The sequence below is a fragment of the Lagenorhynchus albirostris genome, chromosome 6, assembly GCF_949774975.1.
Source record: "Lagenorhynchus albirostris chromosome 6, mLagAlb1.1, whole genome shotgun sequence".
Taxonomy (NCBI): Eukaryota; Metazoa; Chordata; class Mammalia; order Artiodactyla; family Delphinidae; genus Lagenorhynchus; species Lagenorhynchus albirostris.
Genome location: NC_083100.1, coordinates 63,969,001 through 63,995,946, shown reverse-complemented (window position 1 = coordinate 63,995,946; position 26,946 = coordinate 63,969,001). Strand labels below are relative to the sequence as shown.

Sequence of the window (26,946 nt, the reverse complement as noted above, 5' to 3'; positions counted from 1 at the left end):
TCCTGCCTGACTCTGTGTGGATCTCTCTCACAGCCTTGGTTGTGTAAGTCATTCTGCCAGTCTCCAGTTTGTTTCTAGTGAGAATTGCTCCACATGTAGAGGTATTTCTGATGTGTTCATGGGGGGGAGGTGAGCTCCACATCCTCCTACTCTGCCATCTTGATCTCCTCGTCTTAATTCACTTCTTTCTTTCTTCAGGATCCCATAGAGTTTGCAGAGAGAAGAAAACTACTTTTGTATGTGAAAAATCTACCTGAATGTACTCAATCTCACTCTGAGCACCTGCTAATTTTGAACGTAATGTTACTTTACACATCTAAGCGCTGCTGCCAGAATCGTTCAATACCAAATTGTCCATCTGGGTGGAGGTTGGACTGGAGTGTTGTTTATACCATTTTAAAAAAAAACTAGTTTTTTATTTTTGGCTGCGTTGGGTCTTCACTGCTGCTTACGGGCTTTCTCTAGTTGCGGCGACGGGCTTCTCATTGCGGTGGCTTCTCGTTGCGGAGCACAGGCTCTAGGCGCACAGGCTTCAGTAGTTGTGGCATGCAGGCTCAGTGGTTGTGGCTCACGGGCTCTAGAGCGCAGGCTCAGTAGTTGTGGTGCATGGGCTTAGTTGCTCCGTGGCATGTGGGATCTTCCTGGACCAGGGATTGAACCCATGTCCCCTGCATTGGCAGGCTGATTCTTAACCACTGCACCACCAAGGAAGCCCTCTATACCATTTTTTAAAGGGCACTATCCTACTTCTTCCAGATTATAGACTCATTAGTTTACTGAACATTTTACCTAAACAATAATACCTGTCTTCATTCTGTAGCAAATTCAAATAATAGCATAAGATGGTAATTTTAAATAATGTTCCTTGCCCTTTGAGTTATAAGCTGCATTATACAGGTTCAGCAAACCTCTTCAGCCAATGATGCTCATTTTGTATGCTGCAATTCATGTGGGGAAGTTTTATGTACCTTTCTTAGCATCCATTGGTTTGACGTAGATCCACAGTAGCTGGTGTGCTAACAGTGCAAATTTTTCTCCTTTTTTTTAGGTCCCCAAACCAGCCATGACTAGGTTTGCTGAGCAAGGTATAAGAAGACAGGTAAAGAAACATCACTGTTATTGGACCACGCTTTTTCTCTGTGGCAAAATAGCACCGAGGCAGCCACTGGGACCTTCTGGAAACAGGTACTTTTGACTGTTTTTTATGGCGTGTCTATTCCAGTGGAGTGCCAGCTCCTTTCATGTGGTGGTTTTGGGTGTTGACATTGTGTCTAGGGTCCCTGAGGGAGTCAGTCACTTAATCATATTTTAAAAATATGCCTTTACAGTCTCCACTCTTTCTATGCATTAAACATTTTACTCATTCTTCGTAGAGCACATCCTAAGCAGCTAATTCTAGGAAGTATTGCCTCAGCTTAAAGGAAACACTCTCGTATGATCAAAGCTCATTACTTGACATTTTAGTTCGTGCCAATATACGATGGAAACGGTCACTTGGAAACCAGTTGTTTATGCCTATTTGGCCTAGTAATAGACCTCTTGAAACTTAGAACCCTAGAAAGCATTACATAGTTCTAGGTTGGGACACTCTGGCCCTGAGGGTAGTTGCTAGTGCCGCCCACCTTGGCACACCACTTATACTTAAACCCAACCCGCCCCTTAATGTCCTGGTGAGAGTATGACGTGGGCTAGGATTTCCTAACAAATTAGACAATAAATGTGTGCAGCAGAAAAACGGGGATATGTTTGAATTCCTTTAATTGTATCATAATTGGCTAACGCCACTTTTGGATGAGCTAGAAGCATGCGCTCTGCTATATGAATGGATAAATATTTTAAACTGATCATACGACTGTACTGTCACAAACTTAATGGGCCTCACTAAGTGACAGCTTCTCTTATCAGATACACCTCTAAGGCAGAAGAAGACCTAAGATTATTTACTATCAAATGCAAATGCTAACTTTGGGCAGGAGTCCTCCAATGTTAATTAGCTCATGTTCACCATCTCTGTAATATAATTACTTAACTGTAGATTCTGCTTACCAATTTAACTTGGAGGGTTCACCAGGAAGGTATATTGCTCAACACAAAATAGACCACAGGTGCACTGTTGAGATGAGTGAAAATCCTGATATAAAAATTTCCCATGCTAGGATCCTATACGGGACTAGATTTGTTTTTTGAGAGAATTCTTGGCTCTTCCCCTAAAGACTGCTACTTCACCCTACTCCCACATGAAGAAGAGGCAAGAAGATATACCATATTTACCAGCATGTATGTAACAACACATAGGGAAATTTATAACTTTACACGGATAATTATTTGGAAAAAGAAGTTAAGTTTTCATCACACACGATTTGTAGGTGTCTCTAAAAGTTGTCTTATATACAGAAAACCATTTTGTTCATATAAGAACAACATATTGGGGCTTCCCTGGTGGCACAGTGGTTGAGAGTCCGCCTGCCGATGCAGGGGACATGGGCTCGTGCCCCGGTCTGGGAAGATCCCGCATGCCGTGGAGCGGCTGGGCCTGAGAGCCATGGCCGCTGAGCCTGCGCGTCCGGAGCCTGTGCTCCGCAACGGGAGAGGCCACAACAGTGAGAGGCCCGTGTACCACAAAAAAAAAAAAAAAAAAGATAACTTCCTTCTATTTTAGATCTTTGCAAGTTGACCACAGTAGAGACACATGGGATGTGGGACAGTTTTTTGTATATATTTAGGTATGAGATGTGAGTGCCTTGATTTTACGAAGAAATGTAAACCCTCCTGTTTGTCACAGCATGTGAAGCTGTCCAAATATCTGTGTTAGCGAAGTTTAGGGCTTTGCCAGTGAGCACAATCACAATGTGTCAGGTTTAATCAAAAGCCTGATTGATTAGGAGAAACAGTCACAGAGCACTGCCTAAAGGAAACGTAGCCCACTCATTCCACTCAGTTTTAAATGTGTTTTATCTTTCTAGACCACAAGTGAGAGCAACTGCTTGGATCACACTCTCAGCTCCTGGCTGACCAGCATTTCCTATCATATACCCTACACATCTGGGCCCCCGCAGAAAGTACTAGAAAGGGTAAGTAAGTGTTCAAAACTTGCGATATATGTATCAATGCTTTGAGAGTTTTTAAGTTTCTGAATACATAACTCGAACTTCCAAGAAGAATTTCATCTCAGGCTTTAGAACTAGGAAAAATCGTGTTTCTCCTTGAGAGGAAAAAAAAGTGTTCCTCTTCACTGTTGCTGTGTTGGAAGCTCTAATCCCAATCTGTGTGCTGCTCTAGCAATGGTGCAGGACCTCATCATGAACTTCTGTGTCCTAACTTTATACCTGCATTCATCTTGTTAGCCAGATCTTACTGACCCTTCATCCTAATTTGTTTATGTATTTGAAAGTCTGTATCTTGGTATATAAATATATGTAAGCGCCCTCAGATATCATTAGGAAAGATATGGGAATATGGGCGTAAAGAAAATATAGCATTATTCTTTACTATATTGCAAAAGAGAGCGCTACAGTTCCTCATGTACGTTTTATTCTGAGAAGAATATGAGGGTCTTGTCTTTTCTTATACTGTTTTTTGGCCACAAGTTGTGCAGTGGATGTCAGGAAGCCAGGGCCCTAGGAGGCCAGCTCTGCAGGAAGCTCTGAAAGGCCCTGGACAAGTCCTATAACCACTCCTGCCTTAGCAGGTGGAAGGAATTCTTCTCACTTGTCCCCTACAGCCCTGTGGTTTTGACTTAAAGACAGACTGTCTACATGGAGCGTGAATGTTTGTCTTTCATTCTTTTATCAAGCAATTGTCATACCTGATTTTCTGTGACTGGACGGATGCCTGATGGATGCCTTAGTCTTCCTCCGGGGCACTTTTCACCAGTTAATTCTCACTAGGCATTTTATGGAAGCACTAAATATCACTGCAGCAATGCAGACACTGCCTAGAGGAGGAATGAAACAATGTGACACTACCTCTTTGTGCAATAATACACTTTTATTTTCCTTTTACCTTTGCAGTCATCTTTGAGTAATTGTTGTGTAAACAATAGAATGGAATGAAATTACATTAAATTGTATGCAAATGGCTCTAGAACACCTTAACAATTGTGACAAGGCAATTATAAATAACTTTTTTGTCCTTAGTAATATATATTTGCTTTTTAAAGTACATTAAAGAGCTGCCGTATCTAGGGTTAGCTAGGAAAGAGCAAATGCTACCATCTGGGAGCCACCTCCCTGAAAGTTTAGACTCCAATTTTGAAAATCCTAAGGTTTACTATTCCATAATGTACAGTCAAGCAGAGGGCTATTTGGGTTGAAAGTATTTATTCTTGAAACTTAACAGCGTTTTACCTTTTGGTCATTGCACAAAACCCTTTCTATTATTTTTTCACTCCATCTGGGTATTCTGCAGAATTTCAAGTAAAACACGGATTCTGGTATATGTTCAAGTTTATCACCTTTGGAACGACAGATCCTATCACTTCAGGAGATGTCAAATCAGAGGTGGGTACATAATTAGCAATCTAATAGAATGGCAACGTTTTATATCCTAAACGTCCCAGTGAAGCAAAACTTACATATGCCACTTTATGTAGAGGAAATTTTAGATCTGAGACTATTCCAGCCTCAGGCACATTCTTCATGTGAAAGTTTTTTTTGTTTTTTGTTTTTGCAAGGCACCTCCCTCTCCCAAGAGACAATCAGCTTGTGGACTGGTTTTCAGGCAAACCAAAAAGAGTAAGCATCCTACTTCCTAATTCAGTCATTTCAAAAAAATCACAAGTTATAAATACTCCAAAGATAGACCTGAAACTTTTTGTTTAAATAACAAGAGAGTAACTGCAAGAAGCATATATAATCAAAAACGTTTTTCTCTTTCTTCTAGCTAAGGTGTGTAATGCATAAATATATGAAAAATAAAATTCACAGTCAGTTTTAAAACTAGAATTCAAGTTCGGCTAATAAATCTTAATTTTATATTAATTTCTAAATACAACAGAAGAGGCAGTATTGTCAGATGTACAATAAAGTATTATAACAGAAAGGAAGGACAACAATGAGAGAAGAAATAGGCTTCTGATAGAAAAAAATTCCTTTCGTTGCCAATAAATAGGACCACCTGAGTGTGTTTCAGATTCTTTTCACGTAAGGGAGATCCGAATTGACTGCTGAGGGTATTAAATAGCTTTTGGAAAAATGAGCAACAGTCGTGCAGCTGTGGTGTTTGCTTGTTCTCATACTGTGGGTTGCTATAGAATAAAGCAGAACTCAGTGTTGTTAAGTTTAAAAAAATTCTTTTTTTATCCCGATATGTTGAAGCCGGCCTCTTCACAATCCTCTGATTTTGCTAGGGGGTGGGAGGAAGTGGCAGGGGAGGGAAAGGTTGGGGGGAGGGCACGGCGAGGGGGAGGCATGGCAGATCAGGGCGACATCAAGGGACAGACATCAGCTGACACTCAACTGAGCAAACCCAATCAGCTTCACTTCGTCGGGAATCTCCGACCCATCACAGCCAGAAGCCTGAAAAGGGAAAAAGAAACGCTCAGTGCTGGTTGGTTGCTACTGGTTTTTTACAGACTTGTTCGTGTGACGGCAGATCCAAGCACCGTCTTCACGCGGCCAGGTGTCCCATCTCTTCCAGGAGACATCCTAAGAATCAATCACTTTCTTCAGTGACTACTGGGCGCTAACTACCCTGAGAAATCTGGACCTCCAGTACAGAAGGGATTTGTTACCCGTGAAACCAGCACCACTGGAACCACCGATGAACCACAGGACTGCGCAGAAGGTACATACACAATCTCAACAACTAAGTAAAATGCTTTTAAATATGCTTTACTTTTAAAAGAATATTATGAAAGTGAGCAGAAGAGATCTAACAGGTCACACTCAAGGCTCATTTGGTTTTTATCAAAATCACCTCCTTTGTCAAACTGGCCAAAAGAAAAAGTGGTCACCAAGTAGTGGAACAGCTCATAACAGACAACTGTTGTTTAAACGTGTAATTTTTACACGGAAAGGTACCATAACAAGTTTTTCCATAAACAATTTATAATAATCTAGGACATATTATTTATTACCAAGTTATAGAGTGCCAAATACTTTATCATTGCAAAATCCAAAGAAACTGCAAATAAGCCATTGCCCATCAAAGCTTTCGCTGGCCCTAATTCAGCTTATTCTCCTCTTTTTGACCTCCCTCTCCTACACACGCACACAGAGTACTCAGATCACCATTCTAAGTTGCCTCTTCACTCTGTAGTCCAAAAATCACAACTGGACATTATGTAAGTACTACGAGTGGGGGGAAGGAAGTCTGAATGCCTGGGAATGGGCAATTAATTACCAAAGGGCCATACAAACCTTTTCTTGGCCTAATGCCTGCTAAATTATTGTTGAAACAATTAGTTTCCCAGGGTACGAAGCCCTTTCCAAAATCATCACGGTGAAGCTGCTTAGCATTGCTCCAAAAAAACGTACAGAAACCAGCCCTTTGCCAACCCCAGCATTTTCCTTTAAAATAAGCAGCTAATTAGAACATATAACTTAATATTTTAAAATAATTATCCTTAAAATAAATAACAGTGTGAGCAGTTATGCTTAATAAGAAAATCCATAGCCTGAAGAGTAGGAATATTAACAAACTTTGTGTCTGTCTAACGATGTCTCTAGTTTCACTTGACAGATAAGATATTCAGTAAAATACCATTTCCAATTTCCACTGTTTGCATTGCCAGGGGCAGAAAGGTCAGAAGCACTTCTTTCCTTATCCCTGTGAACAAAGCAGTCATACTGATACTGTAATGCTTACCATATCACCCCACCAATTTTCTCCTTCTACTACCTCTGTTTCTTGATCTATCCTCCCTTCCCTAAACCTATCCTATCCTTCCCTAAACCTTCCCTTCTCTCCTTGTCGCTATTGCTAACAGCGTCATTTACTCAGCCCACTGATGCGGGCAGAGACAATCTGTGTAGACAACTGACAAACATCTGAGGTCAAGCTATTGCTGCTGCCGTTGACAAAGGTCAGACTAGCAAGTGTGAAGCACGTCAGTGCATTTGAAAGCTACATCAGAAATTTGTAAATGTGAATAGCAGGAGGTTAAAATGGCTAGAAATAAAAACATTAAGATCCTTCCAGTGAAGAGTAATAGAAGTGAGAATGTGTAGTCAGTCAAACCAGTGATTATGTGGGTACACGGCATAGGGCCTGCGTCCCGTCCTATGTTCTGTTTCCTGGCAAAGAGGCACAGGCCAGGGGGTTTGGCTTTGCTTCAAGGCACTCAGCCCTCTCTCCTCCAAGGCACTCAGCCCTCTCTCAAGGCCAAGTCCTTGCCTCTTTGCGGCTTGCAAAATGCTCACGAGGGCAACATGCATCTAGAGAAAAGTGACCAGAAACCCTTAACGCAGCAGTTCTCAAGCTTTATCAAGAACTCCAAACAGTTCTGTCTCTGTGGGTTACATTTATTGTACCGACTTAGAGATGTTAAAAAAATTATTTTTATAAACAAATGGGACAGAGCCAAACTTACAAGCTTTTGCACAGCAAAGGAAACCATAAACAAAGCGAAAAGACAATCTACAGAATGGGAGAAAATATTTGCAAACAAACAATGCCACCGACAAGGGCTTAATTTCCAAACTATACAAACAGCTCATACAACTCAACAACAGAGAAACAAACAACCCAATCAAAAAATGGGCAGAAGACCTAAACTGACATTTCTCCAAAGAAGACATACAGATGGCCAACAGGCACGCGAAAAGATGCTCAATCGCTAATTATTAGAGAGATGCAAATCAAAACTACAATGAGGCACCACCTCACACGGGTCAGAATGGCCATCGTTAAAAAGTCTAAAAATAGCAAATGCTGGAGAGGGTGTGGAGAAGAGGGAACCCTCCCACACTGTTGGTGGGAATGTAAGTTGGTGCAGCCAGTATGGATGTTCCTCAGAAAACTAGAGTTACCATATGATCCAGCAGTCTCACTCCTGGGCATCTATCCAGACGAAACTAATCCAAAAAAGATACATGCACCCCTATGTTCATAGCACTATTCACAACAGCCAAGACATGGAAACAACCTAAATGTCCATCAACAGAATGGCTAAAGAAGATGTGGTACAATATATACAATGAAATACTCAGCCATAAAAAAGAATGACATAATGCCATTTGCAGCAACATGGACGGACCTAGAGATTATCGTATTAAGTAAATCAGAAGGAGAAAGACAAATACCATACGGTATCATTTACGTGGAATCTAAAATATGACACAAATGAACCTGTCTGCGAAATAGAAACAAACCCATGGACATGGAGAACAGACTGGTGGTTGCCAAGGGGGAGGGGGTTGGGGGAAGGATGGAGTGGGAGGCTGGGGTTAAAGTTATTATAGATATAAATGGAGAAACAACAAGGTCCTACCATATAGCACAGGGAACTATTATATTTAGTATCCTATGATAAAACCATAATGGAAAAAGAATATTAAAAAAAAGAATGTATCACTTTGCTGTATAGCAGAAATTAACACAAAGTTGTAAATCAACTATATTTCAATAAAAAATATTTTTAGTAATGTTAAGGTACTAAATATATTTTAAAACATAAAACATGTTTATGTAGACTGGTACTGACCATCTTAGAAAATAGTTATTTCTAAAGTATTCATTTACTGATTCATTAAACATTATAGAAATAAACCCACTGTGTGCTAATAAAATCTTCATGAAAAATAAATAATCATAGTTTCCTAAAACAAAAATATGAGAAGAGTGGCACTACTTTTTCCATTTTTGCAGACCTTTAATGTTTTGCTTAACAGAAGATGGCTGGCTTCTTACACCTGCATCTGCATTCACTCTATTGCTCTGTTTTCCTTAAAGTGTATAAAGAAAATCCAGTCTTTCACAAAATAGGTAGTTGGAAAAGGGAAGAGTATCTTAATAGCCTTTCCAGATAATTGTGGATATCATTTGTTACTATGCCGAAACTTGCCAAGTGGTATTTTCTTTTTACTTTTTTTTTTTTTCAGATTCAGGTTCCTTTTTATTCAGGAGCACGTCTTTTCATAACGCCAATGGTGAGCATTGTCAAGATCCATTCATTCATCAGGGGCTGCAAAATGATGATATGCTATCATCCCTTCCTTATTTGCTAGCTGAATGCTTCTACAAAAAGAAACTTCTCCTCATCAACTATTTGGTTACCCTTAATGGCAGTGTCCATATATACTCCAGTTGCTGAGGCCTCCATGGGCTGCGAGCCGTGCAGACAGTCGCCGTCGCTGCGTCGCGGAGGTGGGATGGGGGAGGGAGGTTCGCTGCTGCTTCAAGGCCCGGGCCCAGCCAGTGGGTGGCCGTTGAGAGGACGCCGGGGGCCACAGCCCTGAGCCTGTCCCCGGGCCCCTCAGCTCCCCTGCTGGCCCCGAGGCAGGAGGACCTGGAGGGCCCAGGGAAGAAGGCCGGATCTTCCTCTCAACTGCACTCTCTGCCATGGGGACCACTGCGAGGCTGACTGCCAAGTGGTATTTTCTTAAAGCTTAGTTGCAATGTAGAATGTGAAACCATCACATTCAACTTTTCATAACTCTATTATAGTAAACAGTGGTCTATTTCACCTTTGAATGGATCTGTTACCTGTGTATGATGTTTTAGCATCACTGAGCTATGCAAACCTTCCAAATGTTGACATTAAACAATATCAACAAATCATATTTATTAATATTACCCATCCCCAATCTCATCAGAAATGCCTTTAAGTACTGGGGGTCGGGCGGGGGGTGTTTCTCTCAAGCTTACCATGGCAGACACAAGTTTTCTAAAATCCTGTTTTTGCTTGAAATCTGAAGTTTCTTATCGACAACAAATATTGTCAGTTGTTTTCCTTAAAGTGTCAGGCTTACTTGGTTCATTTCGAAAAACAAGTCTGCCAAATCCCTAGTCTGAATAGCCAATGTCTTGTCAGTTGTTCTTCCAAGTAAAAGTGATATTCCATGAAAAAAAAAATATGGCTAGTTCGGCTCTCAACTCAACTCACCAGTGCTTTTCCTGGAGACAACCATCATACTTCAGTACAGAAGAAAAGATGTGTTCTCAAGTGGGGACTTGAGCCAGTTCCACTTATTTCTTAAAATTTTATTTACTTGCTGAGTGATGGAATGAGTGCTTTGAAGATGATGCCTACTACTACGGTTTGATGTTCCTGCCTTGATGTGTGCCAACATCAGTAGCTTTAACCACAATGGCTTGTACACCCAATGTCAACACAATGGAAAAGGCCAAGTAACACCTTAGTATTGTTATGAAAAGTTTTGACACTCAGGGTCCCTTAAAATGGTTTCAAGGAATCCCAGAAGTTCAGTACCCTCACTTTGAGAACTCCCGCTTCAAAGGAAAATGTATCCGTTATCAGGACTGTAGCATGACAGTGTAACACCACTGCTCTCACTCAAGTGTCTGTACTGATTCCTGAAAGCCCCCACTTCCCCATCCCTCCTGACACACCAGCAGGTGTGGCCCACATCCTGCGGAGGAGTTGAAGATGCGGTTGTCCAGCATCGATCATAAGGATTCCTCACCACCTGGAGAGTTTCTGACCTCCTCAGGTGATTCAAAGGTTCAGCAGTTTGAGAACCTCTGTTCTACCCTAGTGTGCCACAAAGTGTGAGCCTCCCTTTCCTTTAGAACGGGAGTTCCCAAACTTCAGCATCAGAATCATGTGGAGAGCGTGTTAACACATGGATTCCTGTGCCCCATTCCCCCAACATTCTGATTCCTTAGGCCTGGGATGGGGCCCCAGAATTCGCATTTTTATCAAGTTTCCAGGTGAAGCTGACACTGTCCATCTGGGGACCACACTTTGCAGAACCATTGTTTCACACTGAACAGGAGACAGCTGCTATGCTACATGGACCTTCTTGAACTGACAGTTTCAGCAGGGGGGAGTAAGTTTAATACTCTCAGCTAGTTTTTATATCATTTCAGTCCTGGCTTTACCTGTACTTTGGGGAATGTTGCCTTAGTTGTGCAGCCTCGGGAAATAAGGCTCTTTAGTCATTAATTACCAATGCTTATAAAATTGCTATCTGCTGCTCACCGTCAGTAACTACTAGAGAAATGCAAATCAAAACTATAATACAATGAGGTAACACCTCACACCAGTCAGAATGGCCATCGTTAAAAAGTCTACAAATAACAAATGCTGGAGAGGGTGTGGAGAAAAGGGAACCCTCTTGCACTGCTGGTGGGAATGTAAGTTGGTATAGACGCTATGGAGAACAGTATGGGGATCCTCAGAAAACTAAAAATAGAGCTACCATACGATCTAGCAACCCCACTCCTGGGCACATATCTGGACAAAACTCTAATCCAAAAAGATACATGCACCCCTATGTTCATAGCACCACTGTTCACAATAGCCAAGACATGGTAACAACCTAAATATTCATCGACAGATGAATGGATAAAGAAGATGTGGTACATATATACAACGGAATACTACTCAGCCATAAAAAAGAATGAAATAATGCCTTTTGCAGCAACATGGATGCAACTAGAGATGATCATACTAAGTGAAGTCAGAAAAAGACAGACAAATACCATATGATATGACTTATATGTGGAATCTAAAATATGACACAAATGAACCTACCTACAAAACAGACACAGACTCACGGACGTAGAGAATTGTCTGGTGGTTGCCAACAGGGAAGGGGGTTGGGGGAGGGATGGAGTGGGAGGTTAGGGTTAGCAGATGTAAGCTTTTATATATAGAGTGGATAAACAACAAGGTCCTACTCTAATAGCACAGGGAACTATATTCAATATCCTATGATAAGCCATAATGGAAAAGAATATTAAAAAAGAATGTATATATGTGTATAACTGAATCATTCTGCTGTACAGCAGACATTAACACAACTTTGGAAATCAGCAGTTTTTTAAATTGAAGTATAGTTATCTGCAATCTATGTGATTAAACTTCAGAAACTAAAATCTATACGGCTCATGTAAATGTGTACCAACTGGATGTTAATTACATGCACAGTTGACCCTTGAACAATGCAGGGGTTGGGGGTTCCAACCCTCCAAGCAGTCGAAAATCCAAATGTAACTTATATTTGGCCCTCCTTAAACATGGTTCCTCTGCATCTGCGAATTCAACTAATCACAGGTTGTTAGTACTGTTGTAGGTGTTTACTGAAAAAAGTTCGTGTCTAACTGGATTTGTGCAGTTCAAACCCATGCTGTTCAAGGGTCAACTGTACTTACAATTTGTGTTGTTTCTTCAAGAACAAATTAAATATTTTACATTTTCACTAACACGATTTTAAAAATCCCACACTGAAAGCAGCCAAGACTTACCTACTTTACAAAACTGCAATGTAGCATGACTTAAAAAAATTTATGAAGACTTGCCTTGAGGCTTACAACGATAAAACCATACTGATATGTCAAACTCAAAGCACATACTACTTGAGCTGAAATGCCGCCTATGCCTGAACCACTTTGTTGAAAGTGGTAAGAAGGTTTACTGATCTCCCGGCTCCCAGCCACGTCAACAACGGAAATCATACTTCACTTACTATCTTACCTGTCAAAGGAAGCTAAAGATCTCATTGGGTGGAGGAAAAAAAGTACATGTACTTCTTTAAATAACCAATATCCTTGCCCCTCAGGCCACTGTCCTTCTTATATAAGCAGATATATAAGATAAGAGACACCTTTTCAAGCCTGAGGCCTTTTCAAGCCTTTTCAAGCCTACATTGTGGTGGGAGCTGGGAGAGGAAAGAGATTGGAGAAGGAGTCATCTACCAACAGAATGCTTCCCAGCCTCGGCTAAACACTGGAATCATCAGGGGCGCCTTCCAAGTTCCCAGAGCCCAGACTCCACGAAGAACAATTAAATTAGGCTATGTGGAACGGGATGCAGGCATTCGTAATTTTTTAAAGTGTCTCCACCATTCCTTGAGTGAAACCACTGTGCAGCCAGGTGAAGAACCACAATACTAACTACTACTCTTTAGATAATTTTCAGGCCCCTTACATTCTCCTTTAGAAAGCAAAGAAAGCGCTGAGATTAAAATGATAAACAGCTGAGAGATGAAAGGGCTATAAGCAGTAGCCGCTTAGGAGGAAAAATGCTCCCGAAACACTTTGATCTTTTAGTCTTCAATAAAATAACCAAATTGGATCTCTGTGGTTTCACCAGGATGTTATTAGTGTCCGACAGAAGATTAAGCTGAGGAGCACTTCAAATGAGCTCTGTCAAATGGGTCTCAGACTGGCTGGCAACCGACAGCCACAAAGAAACCCTCTCAGGTTTTAACTAGGGATGCATGGAGAGTTAACTGACAGAAACAGAAGGTCACTCCTGAGTCTGGCTTTATTTAACACCTTTAACTGTCTTTGGGGGAAAAGCCATCAGTTTCCATTTACTGAGAATGCCACACATTCCAATCCATTCTCAAGCTATAAGGGGAAAGAAAAACTTGCACGGCTTCTCCTGCAGGTCTCCTGCGCCAGACAGGCCAACATTACTCACTCTGCTTAAGGTACAAAGGAGATCTGGTCTCAACCAGTGTAAGTGTGTCTAGTCATCCAAAAGGTGAATCCACAAACAGAAACCTGTAAAACCATAAGGCTGCAAGGTCCCGCCTGTAAGACTGAATAGTTGTTGAGCTCTGGGCCGTGATGCTAGATCAGGGTTGAATTCCCAGCTTCTGCACTGCTTGATCCTGGGCAAGTTAACCTCACAGAGCCTCTGATTCCCAAGACATAAAATGGACCCAACGACATCACCATCTTGGAGGCTCGTGAGGACTAAATTAACTGAGCTGAAGTAGGTAAAACACCTCACGCAATGGCCCGCAAACGGTGGATGCACATGAAATAGCAGTGATTCTTGTTATTTCTGCAGGCAAGGCCAAGGCATTTTGAGAGAAATTTTCCTAAATGAGGTTTGTGTTCTGATATATTTTATTAATTATGATCAAGTCCCTACTACGTGCAGGGAATCCAACAGAAGTCCCTGCCTGCCTGGAGCCTCTGAACTTATTAGAGACACAAATAAGATTCTACACAATTTCAATATAATATAACCTTTCGGGGAGAGAATACAGGAGGAGCACCGAGGCCAAGATCGGATGCCAGAAAAAAGCTTGTTGGAGAAGTGAAATTAAGGCAGAAAACTGGAACGTGTCTAGGTGTTGGTGACACAGCGAGCAGGCCTGGAGAAGTTGAGAGAGAAGGGTATTTTAGGGAAGAGTACATACAAAGGGTCAGCTGATGAAAATAGGAGGAGAGAGGACTAGGGGAAGAAGTGAATGGGGGGATAAAGAAAGGTGGAGCAGGACCTAAAAGGAAGTCTGATCGGGGAGGACTTCCTTTAGCCATGATCAGGGTTTGAGTTTCAGAAGAGGACAGTGGAGAGCCAGTCGAGTATTTGGGGCATTTTGGAATTAACGAAGAATTACGCGGGCTAGAGCCCCAGTGTGGTAAACAGAGCCTGGAGGCTGGCAAGTTGTAGGCAGGAAGCTCAGTTTGGGAAAGAGGATCCCGCTAGGGGGCTGAGAATGGGGATGAGAAGAACAGACTCAAGAGAGCGAATCCAGGGAACTAGTTTCACAGGGACAGTATAGTTTATCTAGGGACAGTATAGTGGGTGTTTTTACAAAACCTTCAGTACTATGAAAGGCCTGGGGTTGCTACTCCTATTTTATAGGTAGGCGAGTTTAGAGACAATGGGAATAAACCAGCATAGAAGTTTTAATCTCTTATCTCTAGGTTTACATGTTCAAAATTGGGAAAATGTTCAGGAGGTGGTATGTTGTAACTTCTTTTTTTGCAGTAGAAAAAAACCGAAGAAACATTACTACTGGCTTGAAATGCAGACACAGGGTGTCATCTTTCTCATCCATATATCCTCATATAAGTGAAACATGTTTGTGAAGATGCAGGTGAATTAGAAACATAATAGAGGTGACAGAGGAGCCCCAAGCTAGAAGATGAATTTTTCAGTTTGTTAATTTCTCACTCTTTGTCTGACTAAAATGTTCTTTTGTTATCAAAACAAAATGAATTTCTTCAGCTAAATTCTTTCTGTGAAAATCTTTGTGTTTTTCTTTTATCACTCAGCCTGGCCCTCTGAATTTAGCTGAGGAGCAAGACCCAGAAAGTTAATTAGCACCAGGTTAACATTTGCTGTAACGAATCATTTAGCATTTTCTGGCCATGCACATTTTCCATTAAATTTTCACGAGAAATAAAACAGACAGACCATCAACGTATGTTGTGCAAAACAAAGTGTTGGTCATCTAGATCTTAAATTGCTTGCAGCATTCAAGACTGGCCCTTGATAAGAATAATTTATAATTTAAAAAATGAGTCATTTAACATCCTGCTTGCAAAAACCTTCAGGAAAATCGTCACTTTTGACTACTTGGACTTCTCTCCATTTCTGGCCATGATCACAATCTCTTAGTTTCACAAGGACCTCAGAATGCTCAGTATCTGTATCTCTGGCTACTCTAGTTCTTAAATTTAAAATCTGCTAGTGCAGAAAAACTGCTGGAATATCTCCTCTCCACAAGAATCTGTTACTGTGATTTGAAATGTGGAGTTAAAATGTTATGTCATTGCTCACTAGCCTTCAGAGGGCTGTTCTACAATCGCTTCCAATTACTTAAACCACTTCTACAACAATCGGCCTCAATTTTTAAACGTTAGAACCACTTGGGTTTTGCTTCAGGAAAGCTTTAGTAAGAGTGCTGCTTCAAACTCAGTTTAGTTTTGTCTTTATGGTCAAGTTGCCATACAAACTGGAAGCAAAAGGGTACAGACTTCAAGACTTCTCAAATGGCTACTCTTATTAAAGATGTGATGGTAAAAGAACAAGCTATGCTCATGGGAGAGGAACTTTCCAGTCATGATCAGAAACTGTTCCCAAGCCATAAAAAAAGAACAAAATAATGCCATTTGCAGCAACGTGGATGGACCTAGAGATTGTCATACTGTGTGATGTAAGTCAGACAGAGAAAGACAAATATCATATGATACCGCTTATATGTGGAATCCAAAAATAAAAAAAGGGTACAAATGAACTTATTTACAAAACAGAGTCACAGATGTAGAAAACAAACTTATGGTTACCAGGGGGGAAAGGGAGGGGAGGGATAAATTGCGAGATTGGGATTGACATATACACACTACTATATATAAAATAGATAACGGATAAGGACCTACTCTGTAGCACAGGGAACTCTACTCAATAACCTGTAATGACCTATATGGGGAAAGAATTAAAAAAAAGTAGATACGTGTATGTATAATTGATTCACTTTGCTGTATACCTGAAACTAACACAACACCGTAGATCAACTATATTCCAATTAAAAAACAAAACAAAACAAAAAACCCCAGAAAATCTTCCCAAATGTTGACCAGGTAAATGACGAATGCAAAAACGGACACCCACCCCCAAAACCAAAGCAGAATTACGGGACAGGTTAATAATGATATTATTCCTTATTGGCACAGCATGGCAAAATATTTACCTTTGTTCCATAACTTTCCACTTACCAACTTAAATGTCAATGTTTTTAAAGCTTTGGGATCATCTACAATCTTCTGTAAATTAGCAGCCACTGTAAAATACAAACATGGAGAAAAAGTGTCCAAATTATTTCCAATAACTGGATTTTCACATCAATGATTCAGAAAATCTAATGATGCAATAACCTGCAAAATCATCTCTTTCACAGACATTACGAAGTCCATACAAATGACCAAACTACTCTCATAAAGACGTTTTCTACCACAATCTACATCTTCAGCACATCTGAATTAATCACTATACACTGACCCCAAGTTTTCTACAATAAAATGAGAAATTACTTTCTAGTGGGAAGTAGAAATGATAGTAGCCCCCCATTGTTTCCACCACCTGGTTTTTCTCAACACTCATTATTAAGAGATCTGTTAGCCAGGAGAGGGCAGTACAAAACAGAGGAGGGGTATCGCAACGACCCATTTCTCTGGAAATAATAGGTCAGCATTTCGAACTCCTGTCCCTATAAATTCACTCAATTCTCTGCACCCATTTTTATCAAAGCAACAAAATACAGTGGATAACCTCTACGACTCAGGCATGTGTTTTAGTGCTTTCAGGGCACGATGATCTGTCAAAGCAGTGAAGTACCACCTTGAGCAACCCAGGAACTGGCTGAACAGGGTCAAGCACTAGAGGCTGTCCGTTTGGAGCTCAACAGTGCAGCTGTGTTTTTAGTATTGGCCAGATTCATCAGAGACCCCATCCTGCTCTCTGTGGCGCCATGACATATTTGAGGCTCTCACAGAGAAGTCAGCCTTTCTTGCTTTGGGTACTGTTTATGAACAGAATCCTCAACAGGCGATGCCGATGGAAATTTAACACCTTCCTCTTTCCACGACCAAACCTGAATGTCAGGTAAGTACTATTGGTCAAAGAAAGTGAAGTTACTATATTGAAGAAATTAGGAGAGAGGTCCTCTTCATCATTTTTATTTTTCATGAGGAAAACCCCCTGCTGCTTCAGTAATTAGGCGTCTGAAAAGTTATCTGAATATTTTAAGGAAAAAGAAAACCAATTTAGGAGAAAACAGTAAACATATAAATATTTTGAGAAGAGTGTTTCAAGTAGCAAGTTTGTAAGTAGAAAGAAATCTGTGCAAATTTTATTTTTCTCTAAGGTTGACTGAAAACAACCTAGACACAAGAATTTCTCGGCAGATTAGTTTCATTTAATCCATCTGCTGTGGAGGGAAAAAAATTATATATTCAATATAGCCTGTTTCTCTTTTTTTTAATTTTTAAAATTTATTTTATTTATTTTATCTTTGGCTGTGTTGGGTCTGTTGCTGCATGGGCTTTTCTCTAGTTGCAGCGAGGGGGGGGCTACTCTTCACTGCAGCGCACGGGCTTCAGTAGTTGTGGCACACGGGCTCAGTAGCTGTGGCACACGGGCTTAGTTGCTCTGCAACAACGTGGGATCTTCCCAGACCAGGGCTCAAACCCGTGTCCCCTGCATTGGCAGGCAGACTCTTAGCCACTGTGCCACCAGGGGAAGCCCTGGCCTGTTTCTCTTCATAAACCACAATTACAAGCACCATTTTATCTTCATCTGTTGCCCTCTTAATACTTCCAATCTTAGTAACAAAGTTTCATTTTTGTTAACACCCGTCTCCCCCACTCATCTTTTTCTCTCCCTCGATTTTGCCCATGCAGCAAACTTACACACATCATGTACAGACTCTGGGCCACCAACCTCAATCTTCTTTTGGCCTCCTCCACAGTTTCCTGAACTTATCTCAGATACTAAAATCATCTAGTAGTCTACACAAGAAACATTGGCTCATGGAGTGAAAAGCTCTGCTGTAAAATCCTGCCCACTAAAGCCAGTACTGATGGTGTCAGGGCATTCTGACTATATGAAAATTGCAGCAACTGAGCAGAGTCACCCTTTTCTTAAAGCATGAAAGTGTTCTAATAGTTCCTTGGATTTGGGCTGATTTCACGAGTGGCCGTAAAGTCTTCACATGAATTTCAGTTTTCATTAGAGTCGCCCCGTAAATGTGGATGACTTACTGCCTTGTTCTGGTCATCTATTTCCAGTCTGCTCTCTAATGTTCCACCCAAAGCAGAGCTGCGTCCTACACTAATTCACAACCCTCTCTCTGGTGGACACGCATCTGTGGTAGGGCCAATTTCTAAGGAACATGGCTACAAGCAAGTTGTAGCCTGGAGGGCAACAATGACCTGCTGGCATCTTAAACAGTCATCCCAGAAACCATGTCCCCAACTGTGAACCCTACACCTCGGGGGACATTAGAAATTCAAATTCTGTCTTCAGCTCAAAGCAAAAATAGCAAAACTGGCCACTTACCTGATTACTCATCCCAGGTGCTACGCTTATTTTCAATTTCGTTGATTCTAATTTGTTATAAAGTGCTACAAAATACCTTCATTTAACTGATGTCACATAAAATTCAGGGTGATGCTAACTTCTCTTCTAGTAGCAATGCTCATTAAAAAAGATGGGTGTCACTGTTTCCTCCCTTCTCCTGACTGCACCCGGATTTCTAAAATAAAAACGCTCCTTACCCAGAACGTGAGCTGAGAAGGAAGGGCTGGGTAGGGCTGGCTGTTACTTTAGAGCTCCTCAAGTATATGCTTAATGTTTTAAGATACCCTAGTTTCCAAAAATAAATTATGGGGCTTCTGAACCCTGCTTACTCAGTGGCCATCAAGTCATTTCTGATCCCTCCTGGCTTTCCCAAATAAAACTCATTCCCCTTTATTCAACATAGTTTTGGAAGTTCTAGCCACAGCAATCAGAGAAGAAAAAGAAATAAAGGGAATCCAAATTGGAAAAGAAGAAGTAAAGCTGTCACTGTTTGCAGATGACATGATACTATACATAGGGAATCCTAAGGATGCTACCAGAAAACTACTAGAGCTAATCAATGAATCTGGTAAAGTTGCAGGATACAAAATTAATGCACAGAAATCGCTTGCATTCCTATACACTAATGATGAAAACTCTGAAATTAAGAAAACACTCCCATTTACCACTGCAACAAAAAGAATAAAATATCTAGGAATAAACCTACCTAAAGAGACAAAAGACCTGTATGCAGAAAATTATAAGACACTGATGAAAGAAATTAAAGATGGTACAAATAGATGGAGAGATATACCACGTTCTTGGATTGGAAGAACCGACATTGTGAAAATGATTCTACTACCCAAAGCAATCTACAGATTCAATGCAGTCCCTATCAAACTACCACTGGCATTTTTTACACCTAGAACAAAAAGTTTCACAATTTGTATGGAAACACAAAAGACCCCAAATAGCCAAAGCAATCTTGAGAACAAAAAATGGAGCTGGAGGAATCAGGCTCCCTGACTTCAGACTATACTACAAAGCTACAGTAATCAAGACAGTATGGTACTGGCACAAAAACAGAGAGATAGATCAATGGAACAGGATAGAAAGCCCAGAGATAAACCCACGCACATATGGTCACCTTATCTTTGATAAAGGAGGCAAGAATATACAGTGGAGAAAAGAAAGCCTCTTCAATAAGTGGTGCTGGGAAAACTGGACTGCTCCATGTAAAAGAATGAAATTAGAACACTCCCTAACAGCATACACAAAAATAAACTCAAAATGGATTAAAGACCTAAATGTAAGGCCAGACACTATCAAACTGTTAGAGGAAAACATAGGCAGAACACTCTATGACATAAATCACAGCAAGATCCTTTTTGACCCACCTCCTAGAGAAATGGAAATAAAAACAAAAATAAACAAATGGGACCTAATGAAACTTCAAAGCTTTTGCACAGCAAAGGAAACCATAAACAAGACCAAAAGACAACCCTCAGAATGGAAGAAAATATTTGCAAATGACGCAACTGACAAAGGATTAATCTCCAAAATTTACAAGCAGCTCACGCAGCTCAATAACAAAAGAACAAACAACCCAATCCAAAAATGGGCAGAAGACCTAAACAGACATTTCTCCAAAGAAGATATACAGATTGTCAACAAACACATGAAAGATGCTCAACATCATTAATCATTAGAGAAATGCAAATCAAAACTACAATGAGATATCATCTCACACTGGTCAGAATGGCCATCATCAAAAAATCTGTAAACAATAAATGCTGGAGAGTGTGTGGAGAAAAGGGAACACTCTTGCACTGTTGGTGGGAATGTGAATTGGTACAGCCACTATGGAGAACAGTATGGAGGTTCCTTAAAAAACTACAAATAGAACTACCATACGACCCAGCAATCCCACTACTGGGCATATACCCTGAGAAAACCATAATTCAAAAAGAGTCATGTACCAAAATGCTCATTGCAGCTCTGTTTACAATAGCCAGGACATGGAAGCAACTTGAGTGTCCATCATCGGGTGGATAAAGAAGATGTGGCACATATATACAATGGAATATTACTCAGCCATAAAAAGAAATGAAATTGACTTATTTGTAGTGAGGTGGATGGACCTGGAGTCTGTCATACAGAGTGAAGTAAGTCAGAAGGAGAAAATCAAATACCGTATGCTAACACATATATGTGGAATCTAAGAAAAAAAAATGTCATGAAGAGCCTAGGGGTAGGACGGGAATAAAGACACAGACCTACTAGAGCATGGACTTGAGGATATGGGGAGGGGGAAGGGTAAGCTGTGACAAAGTGAGAGAGTGGCATGGACATATATACACTACCAAACGTAGGGTGGATAGCTAGTGGGAAGCAGCCGCATGGCACAGGGAGATCAGCTCGGTGCTTTGTGACCACCTAGAGGGATGGGATAGGGAGGGTGGGAGGGAGGGAGACGCAAGAGGGAAGAGATATGGGAACATATGTATATGTATAACTGATTCACTTTGTTGTAAAGCAGAAACTAACACACTATTTTAAAGCAATTATACTCCAATAAAGATGTTAAAAAAAACCCACAAAAACTCATTCCCCTAGTTTCTGATGCAGGCTCTGTATTATTCCTTGAACTTGTCCCTTCCGTGCTCCACAGCCCACTGTCTTTGGTCTGGGTGCTTTCTCTGTCTCTTGACCACACAGGACACAGGTGACACTCACTAAGGCCCCAGGGATTGTGGCCCTCTTGCCCTACAACTGGGAGTACATGATACCTTTGTGTGAGCCATCTATTTCTTGCTTTTTTTTTTTTTTTCGGTACGCGGGCCTCTCACTGTTGTGGCCTCTCCCTTTGCGGAGCACAGGCTCCGGACGTGCAGGCTCAGCGGCCATGGCTCACGGGCCCAGCCGCTCCGCGGCATGTGGGATCCTCCCGGACCGGGGCACGAACCCGTGTCCCCTGCATCGGCAGGCGGACTCTCAACCACTGTGCCACCAGGGAAGCCCTGTTTCTTGCTATTTTTGTGTCCCTGCATCACACTTCAGGCTTGAATCTCTGTCAGGGCTGGAAGTCTCTGTTTGCTCTTTTGGATAACATTTGGCCTAATGTACAGTAAGTACTGCCCTTTATGAAGCTGTAATAATATCATTAACAACCACATGGAACAAGATGGTGATGCTCAATACCCTCCTGAATCTAAACAGAGAAGGAAATAGAGTCTCCCAGGGGTAAGCTACCAGAGGCCAGGCAGCAGAGGGGACATTTCTCTGGCAAACTAAGTCAGGCATTCTCCAGACACTGTTTTCTCTACAATCTCCCTGTACTACTCCAATTCTGCACATTTTGACAGTTAGGAAAAGTAACATTTAGATAATGACTATTTACAGTTTGTGTTTGTATTCTGAGTGATTATTCAAAAGATACACTTTTCTCCCTACGTACCAGCGTATTTCACAACAATCTCATATAGTACTGATGTTCTCATGGAGGTGACTTAATTTACTTTGAGCTCTTCTCAAACAAAAGCTGTGGGGAAAAGCACACCAAATGAACCCCCAGGCTGATGTATTCCCCTAGTAAGAAATTCTAAGGTGAGACAAAAGCGTAGACTTGGGTTACCTGACGACGATAATGTCACAATGTGTTTTACTCAAAGACACACTCTGTAGGTTGCATTGGTGCAGAAAGGCAGCATGAAATTGCAAAGAAAGAGACATGGGTGCCAAAAGAGAATCCAAGCTCTAAGGAGAAAAGGAGAGGCTAGGAGAGTGAGTTTCTTATGGATACGGCTATAACACTAATGCAAAATTAGGGCTAATTAACAGTTCAGTTTGGGACAAAATAAAAGAGATTTGCCCTTTTATTTCCCCCTAATCTCTGGCGCTTATCTTCAGGAGACGCAGTGTAGCACAGTGTGCAACAGCCTGAATTCTCCAGCCAGACTGCCTGTGTTCAAATCCTCCTGCTGAGAGCTGTGTGGCCCATGAACTTGGGCAAGTTTCCTTAGCCTCTTCGTGCTTGAAGTTATGCATCTGTAAAATGTGGATATTAATGGTGCCTACCTGATAGTGTTGTTTTGAGGATTAAGTTAGTAACGAAGTTCTTAGAATAGTGTTTGATTTATAGCAAGTACATAATAAACATTAGCTTATTGCCTCTACCCTGGACAACTGTGAATCTTAACCGGTTTCCTTGCTTTCAGTCTAAACTTCTCAAGAGCCCTGTTTCTCACACCTGAGTTACCTGGAGAATTTAAGTCATAAATTGGAACGTGTTGCCTCCTTAGGTAATACTGTTTAACTGTTCCCATCAACTCTGGGATAAAGCTCAAGTTCTTAATGTGGTCCAACAGACCCTCTATGGTCCTACCTCCCTGGTTTACTTTTTGTCATTTCCTACCCCGAATTTCCCCAGGAAGGGTTCTGTAACCCCCATTCTCCTCTACACCTCTACCACTGTGTGCTGAAATTATCTGTTATAGACCTGATTTCCCCACTAAACTCTTTGATAACCCAGACAAAATCTTACCCACCTCTGCAAAAGGTTTACCTTTGACATATATGTGTGTGTGACATATATCCACATACACAGAAACTGACGATTTCTCACCACCTCCACTGCTACGACACAAGTATAGCCACCATCATCCTGTCGAGATTCGTACAATCACCTATCGTCTCCCTGCTCCCATCCCAGTCCCTCAAGTCTGGCCTCCACCCAGCAGTCCGATGAGCCTTCTAACATATAATAAGACCACGTGACTTCTCTTTTCAAAGCCCCCTGCCAGCTGTGCAGCTCAGACTAAAAACCACAGTCTCTACAATGAGCAAGTCTCCTGGTCCATGTCTGACCTCATCCCTCACCATTCTTTCTGGCTGCCCCTACTCCAGCCACAATAGCCTCTGTGCTGCTCCTTGAGTGTTCAAAGCAGGCTTCCACCGGAGACCCTCTGTACCTGCCATTCCCTCTGCCAGAAACGCTGCTTCTCCATGGCTCTCCCTTCCAAGTTGCTGCTCACATGTCTCTGGCCACCCTATCAACACCCCTCCACAGCTGCACTCTCTACTTCTTTACCCAGAAGTTTTTTCATAGCACTTATCATCACCAGACATGCTATATATTTATGACGTTTTAGATATGGCTTTTCACTTATCCCCGCACGAGGCACGTAAGCTTCGATGAGTCCAGGAACTTTGTCTGTCTGTTCACTGCTATGTTGCTACTGCCTGCCACATAGTGTCAATATAGAGGGTTCTAAGATTCTAAAAACCCCAGGTTAATATCCTTTTATAGAAGAATTATTCATATCTTAGAAGAAGTTCTACAAATGTGTCTCCTGAAATAATCTAGTTTATTTTCCCAAAGCAAATTAACTCTTGGCTCATCTCAAATGAATACTGAGTATCCTAGGCAACCATGACTTTGAAGACTGGCTGTCAACAGGCACATGAAAAGATGCTCAATCACTAATTATTAGAGAAATGCAAATCAAAACTACAGTGAAGTACCACCTCACAGCAGTCAGAATGGCCATCAACAAAGTCTACAAATAACAAATGCTGGAGAGGGTGTGGAGAAAAGGGAACCTTCCCACACTGTTGGTGGGAATGTAAGCTGGTGCAGCCACTATGGAAAACGGTATGGAGGGTCCTTGAAAAACTAAGAATAGAACTACCAAATGATCCAGCAATCCCACTCCTGGGCACGTATCTGGACAAAACTGTAATTCAAAAAGATACATGCACCCCTATGTTCATTGCAGCACTATTCACAAGAGCCAAGACATGGAAACAAATGTCCATTGACAGATGAATGCATAAAGAAGATACGGTACATATATACAACAGAATACTACTCAGCCATAAAAAAGAACAAAATAATGCCATTTGCAGCAACATGGATGGACCTAGAGATTGTCATACTGAGTGAAGTTAAGTCAGACACAGAAAGACAAATATGTGATATCACTTATACGTGAAATCTAAAAAAAAAAAGGTACAAATGAACTTATTTACAAAACAGAAGTAGAGACACGGATGTAGAAAACAAACTTATAGTTACCAGGGGATAAGGGGAGGGAGTGATAAATTGGGAGATTGGGACTGACATACACAAACTACTATATATAAAATAGATAACTAATAAGAACCTGCTGTAGAGCACAGGGAGCTCTACTCAATATTCTATAATGGCCTGTATTGGAAAAGAATCTAAAAAGAAAAAGTGGATATATGTATAACTGATTGACTTTGCTATACACCTGAAACTAACACAACATTGTAAATCAACTATACGCCAATGAAAATCTAAAAAAAAGAATGAAATAATGCCATTTGCAGCAACATGGATGGACTTAGAGACTGTCATACTAAGTAAGTCAGAATGAGAAAGACAAATACCATATGATATCACTTATACGTGGAAACTAAAATATGGCGCAAATGAACCTATCTACAAAACAAACAGACTCACAGATATAGAAAACAGACTTGTGGTTGCCAAGGGATGGGGGGTGGAGTGGGAGAGGGATAGACCGGGAGTTTGGGATTAACAGATGCAAACTATTATATACAGAATGGATAAACAACAAGGTCGTACTATATAGCACAGGGAACTATACTCAATATCCTGTGATAAACCGTGATGGAAAAGAATATAAAACGAATGTTTATATATATGTTTAACTGAATCACTTTGCTGTACAGCAAAAATTAACACAAGACTGTAAATCAACTATAATAAAGATTAGCCATCTTTTAACAAATTGAGATATAATTGACGTATAGTACTGTATTAGCTGCAGGTGTACAAGGTATTATTTCGATGTATGTATATGTTATGAAATCATCGCCACAAGGGGTCTAGTTAACATCCATTAGCACGTGCTGGGCCCTGGCTGTAGCCACGGTGAGTCCCGTAAGCCCTCTGACAACTGTTTCTCAGTCCACTATAGTCTTGTGTGTCTTGCGGACACCAGCCTTTCAAAGCTAGATGGTCTGGGGGCTCATCTCTCAGGAGCGGGTCTTAAAATCTGGGGTGCCAGGTGTGGGGTTCAAACCCTCTGCTCCTCAGGGAGAAGCTTGGAGTTCAGTCCCCTCCCAATGTGGGTCATGGCAAAATTGTGTCTCCACCCCTTCTACCCGTTTCAATGTGGATTTTTCTCATTTGCCTGATACGAAGCAGTCGCTCAGCTAATTTTGGGGTTTCTTTCAGCGGAAATTGTTCCACAGGTGGCTACAGATGCAGTGTGTCTGTGGGGAGGAGGTGAGTTCAGGATCCTCCCGTGTCAACATCTTGAACTGGAACCCAGGATTTATCTTGACCTATTTCTGTCATCTGTTACGTCTAAGCCATCCGCAATTTCCTACAGTTTTGCCATTAATACAGATGTGCAACGGTTTACTTCTTTTCATCTCTGCTACCTCCACCCCATTTCATCTACAAGGAACCACCAAGATTGGCCGTTTTGCATTCATTTTTTCCAGAGAGGAGAGTCTAGGTCGCTCTCCAGGTAAACCAGCCAGACTAGCATAGGGGGTCCCCAGACAAAGAAAATCTACAGTGGGTAGTAGAGGATGGACGTGGTGAGTATCACTGTGACCTCAAGACCAGCTGCCACAGTGGGGACTAAAAGTCACACCACTAACCTTCCCTGTTACAGCTCTCGCCCAGGAAACGAGACCAAGCACTCCTGGAGGAACGATTCCCAGGTGGGTCCACGCAGTGCCCGTGCAGAACAGAGTGAATACTATTTTGTGCTGTCCAGATCTTCTCGTTAGGAATGAGGCAACTGTCCTCCTACCTGCGGGGGTTATTGGTGGCTCATGACTCTCAGCCTCGCCCCTCTTTGGGAATTCCCTTTGCCAAAGAGTACTATCTCACCCCGAGTCTTTGCCCTCTCCCCAAACGCTGCCCGCATCAGTGACTGCCCACGACAGCAGAAAGGCCCTGGTGCCTCGAGGCAGGACAATCGCAAGAGTCAGCTCAGATCCAAAGCTCCTCA

General features: G+C 41.5%; 1 protein-coding gene and 2 long non-coding RNA genes across 5 annotated transcripts in view; 2 read left to right on the top strand and 1 right to left on the bottom strand.

Annotated features, from left to right (window-relative positions):
- The window catches only part of LOC132522327 (uncharacterized), a 47,867-nt gene extending 44,796 nt beyond the window's left edge, over window positions 1-3,071 (top strand). Inside the window, exons 2-3 of the long non-coding RNA XR_009541167.1 lie at window positions 1,049-1,185; window positions 2,964-3,071. This is a non-coding gene — a long non-coding RNA (uncharacterized LOC132522327). The remainder of the gene's footprint in view (window positions 1-1,048; window positions 1,186-2,963) is intronic.
- Window positions 3,072-5,006: 1,935 nt separating this feature from the next.
- Window positions 5,007-26,946, bottom strand: part of STK39 (serine/threonine kinase 39) — a 301,230-nt gene continuing 279,290 nt past the window's right edge. For 2 of the 3 annotated variants that reach the window (XM_060152717.1, XM_060152716.1), the window contains 2 exons: window positions 16,588-16,652; window positions 5,007-5,516 (listed from right to left, as the gene is read on the bottom strand). In XM_060152717.1, coding sequence (XP_060008700.1) covers window positions 5,442-5,516; window positions 16,588-16,652 — 140 coding nt within the window. In that variant the 3' untranslated portion in view covers window positions 5,007-5,441. The remainder of the gene's footprint in view (window positions 5,517-16,587; window positions 16,653-26,946) is intronic. The other variant, XM_060152718.1, reaches the window with a different exon arrangement.
- Window positions 5,577-9,633, top strand: LOC132522325 (uncharacterized). Its single transcript, XR_009541160.1, has 2 exons — window positions 5,577-5,784; window positions 9,042-9,633. It is a non-coding gene; the product is annotated as an uncharacterized LOC132522325 (long non-coding RNA).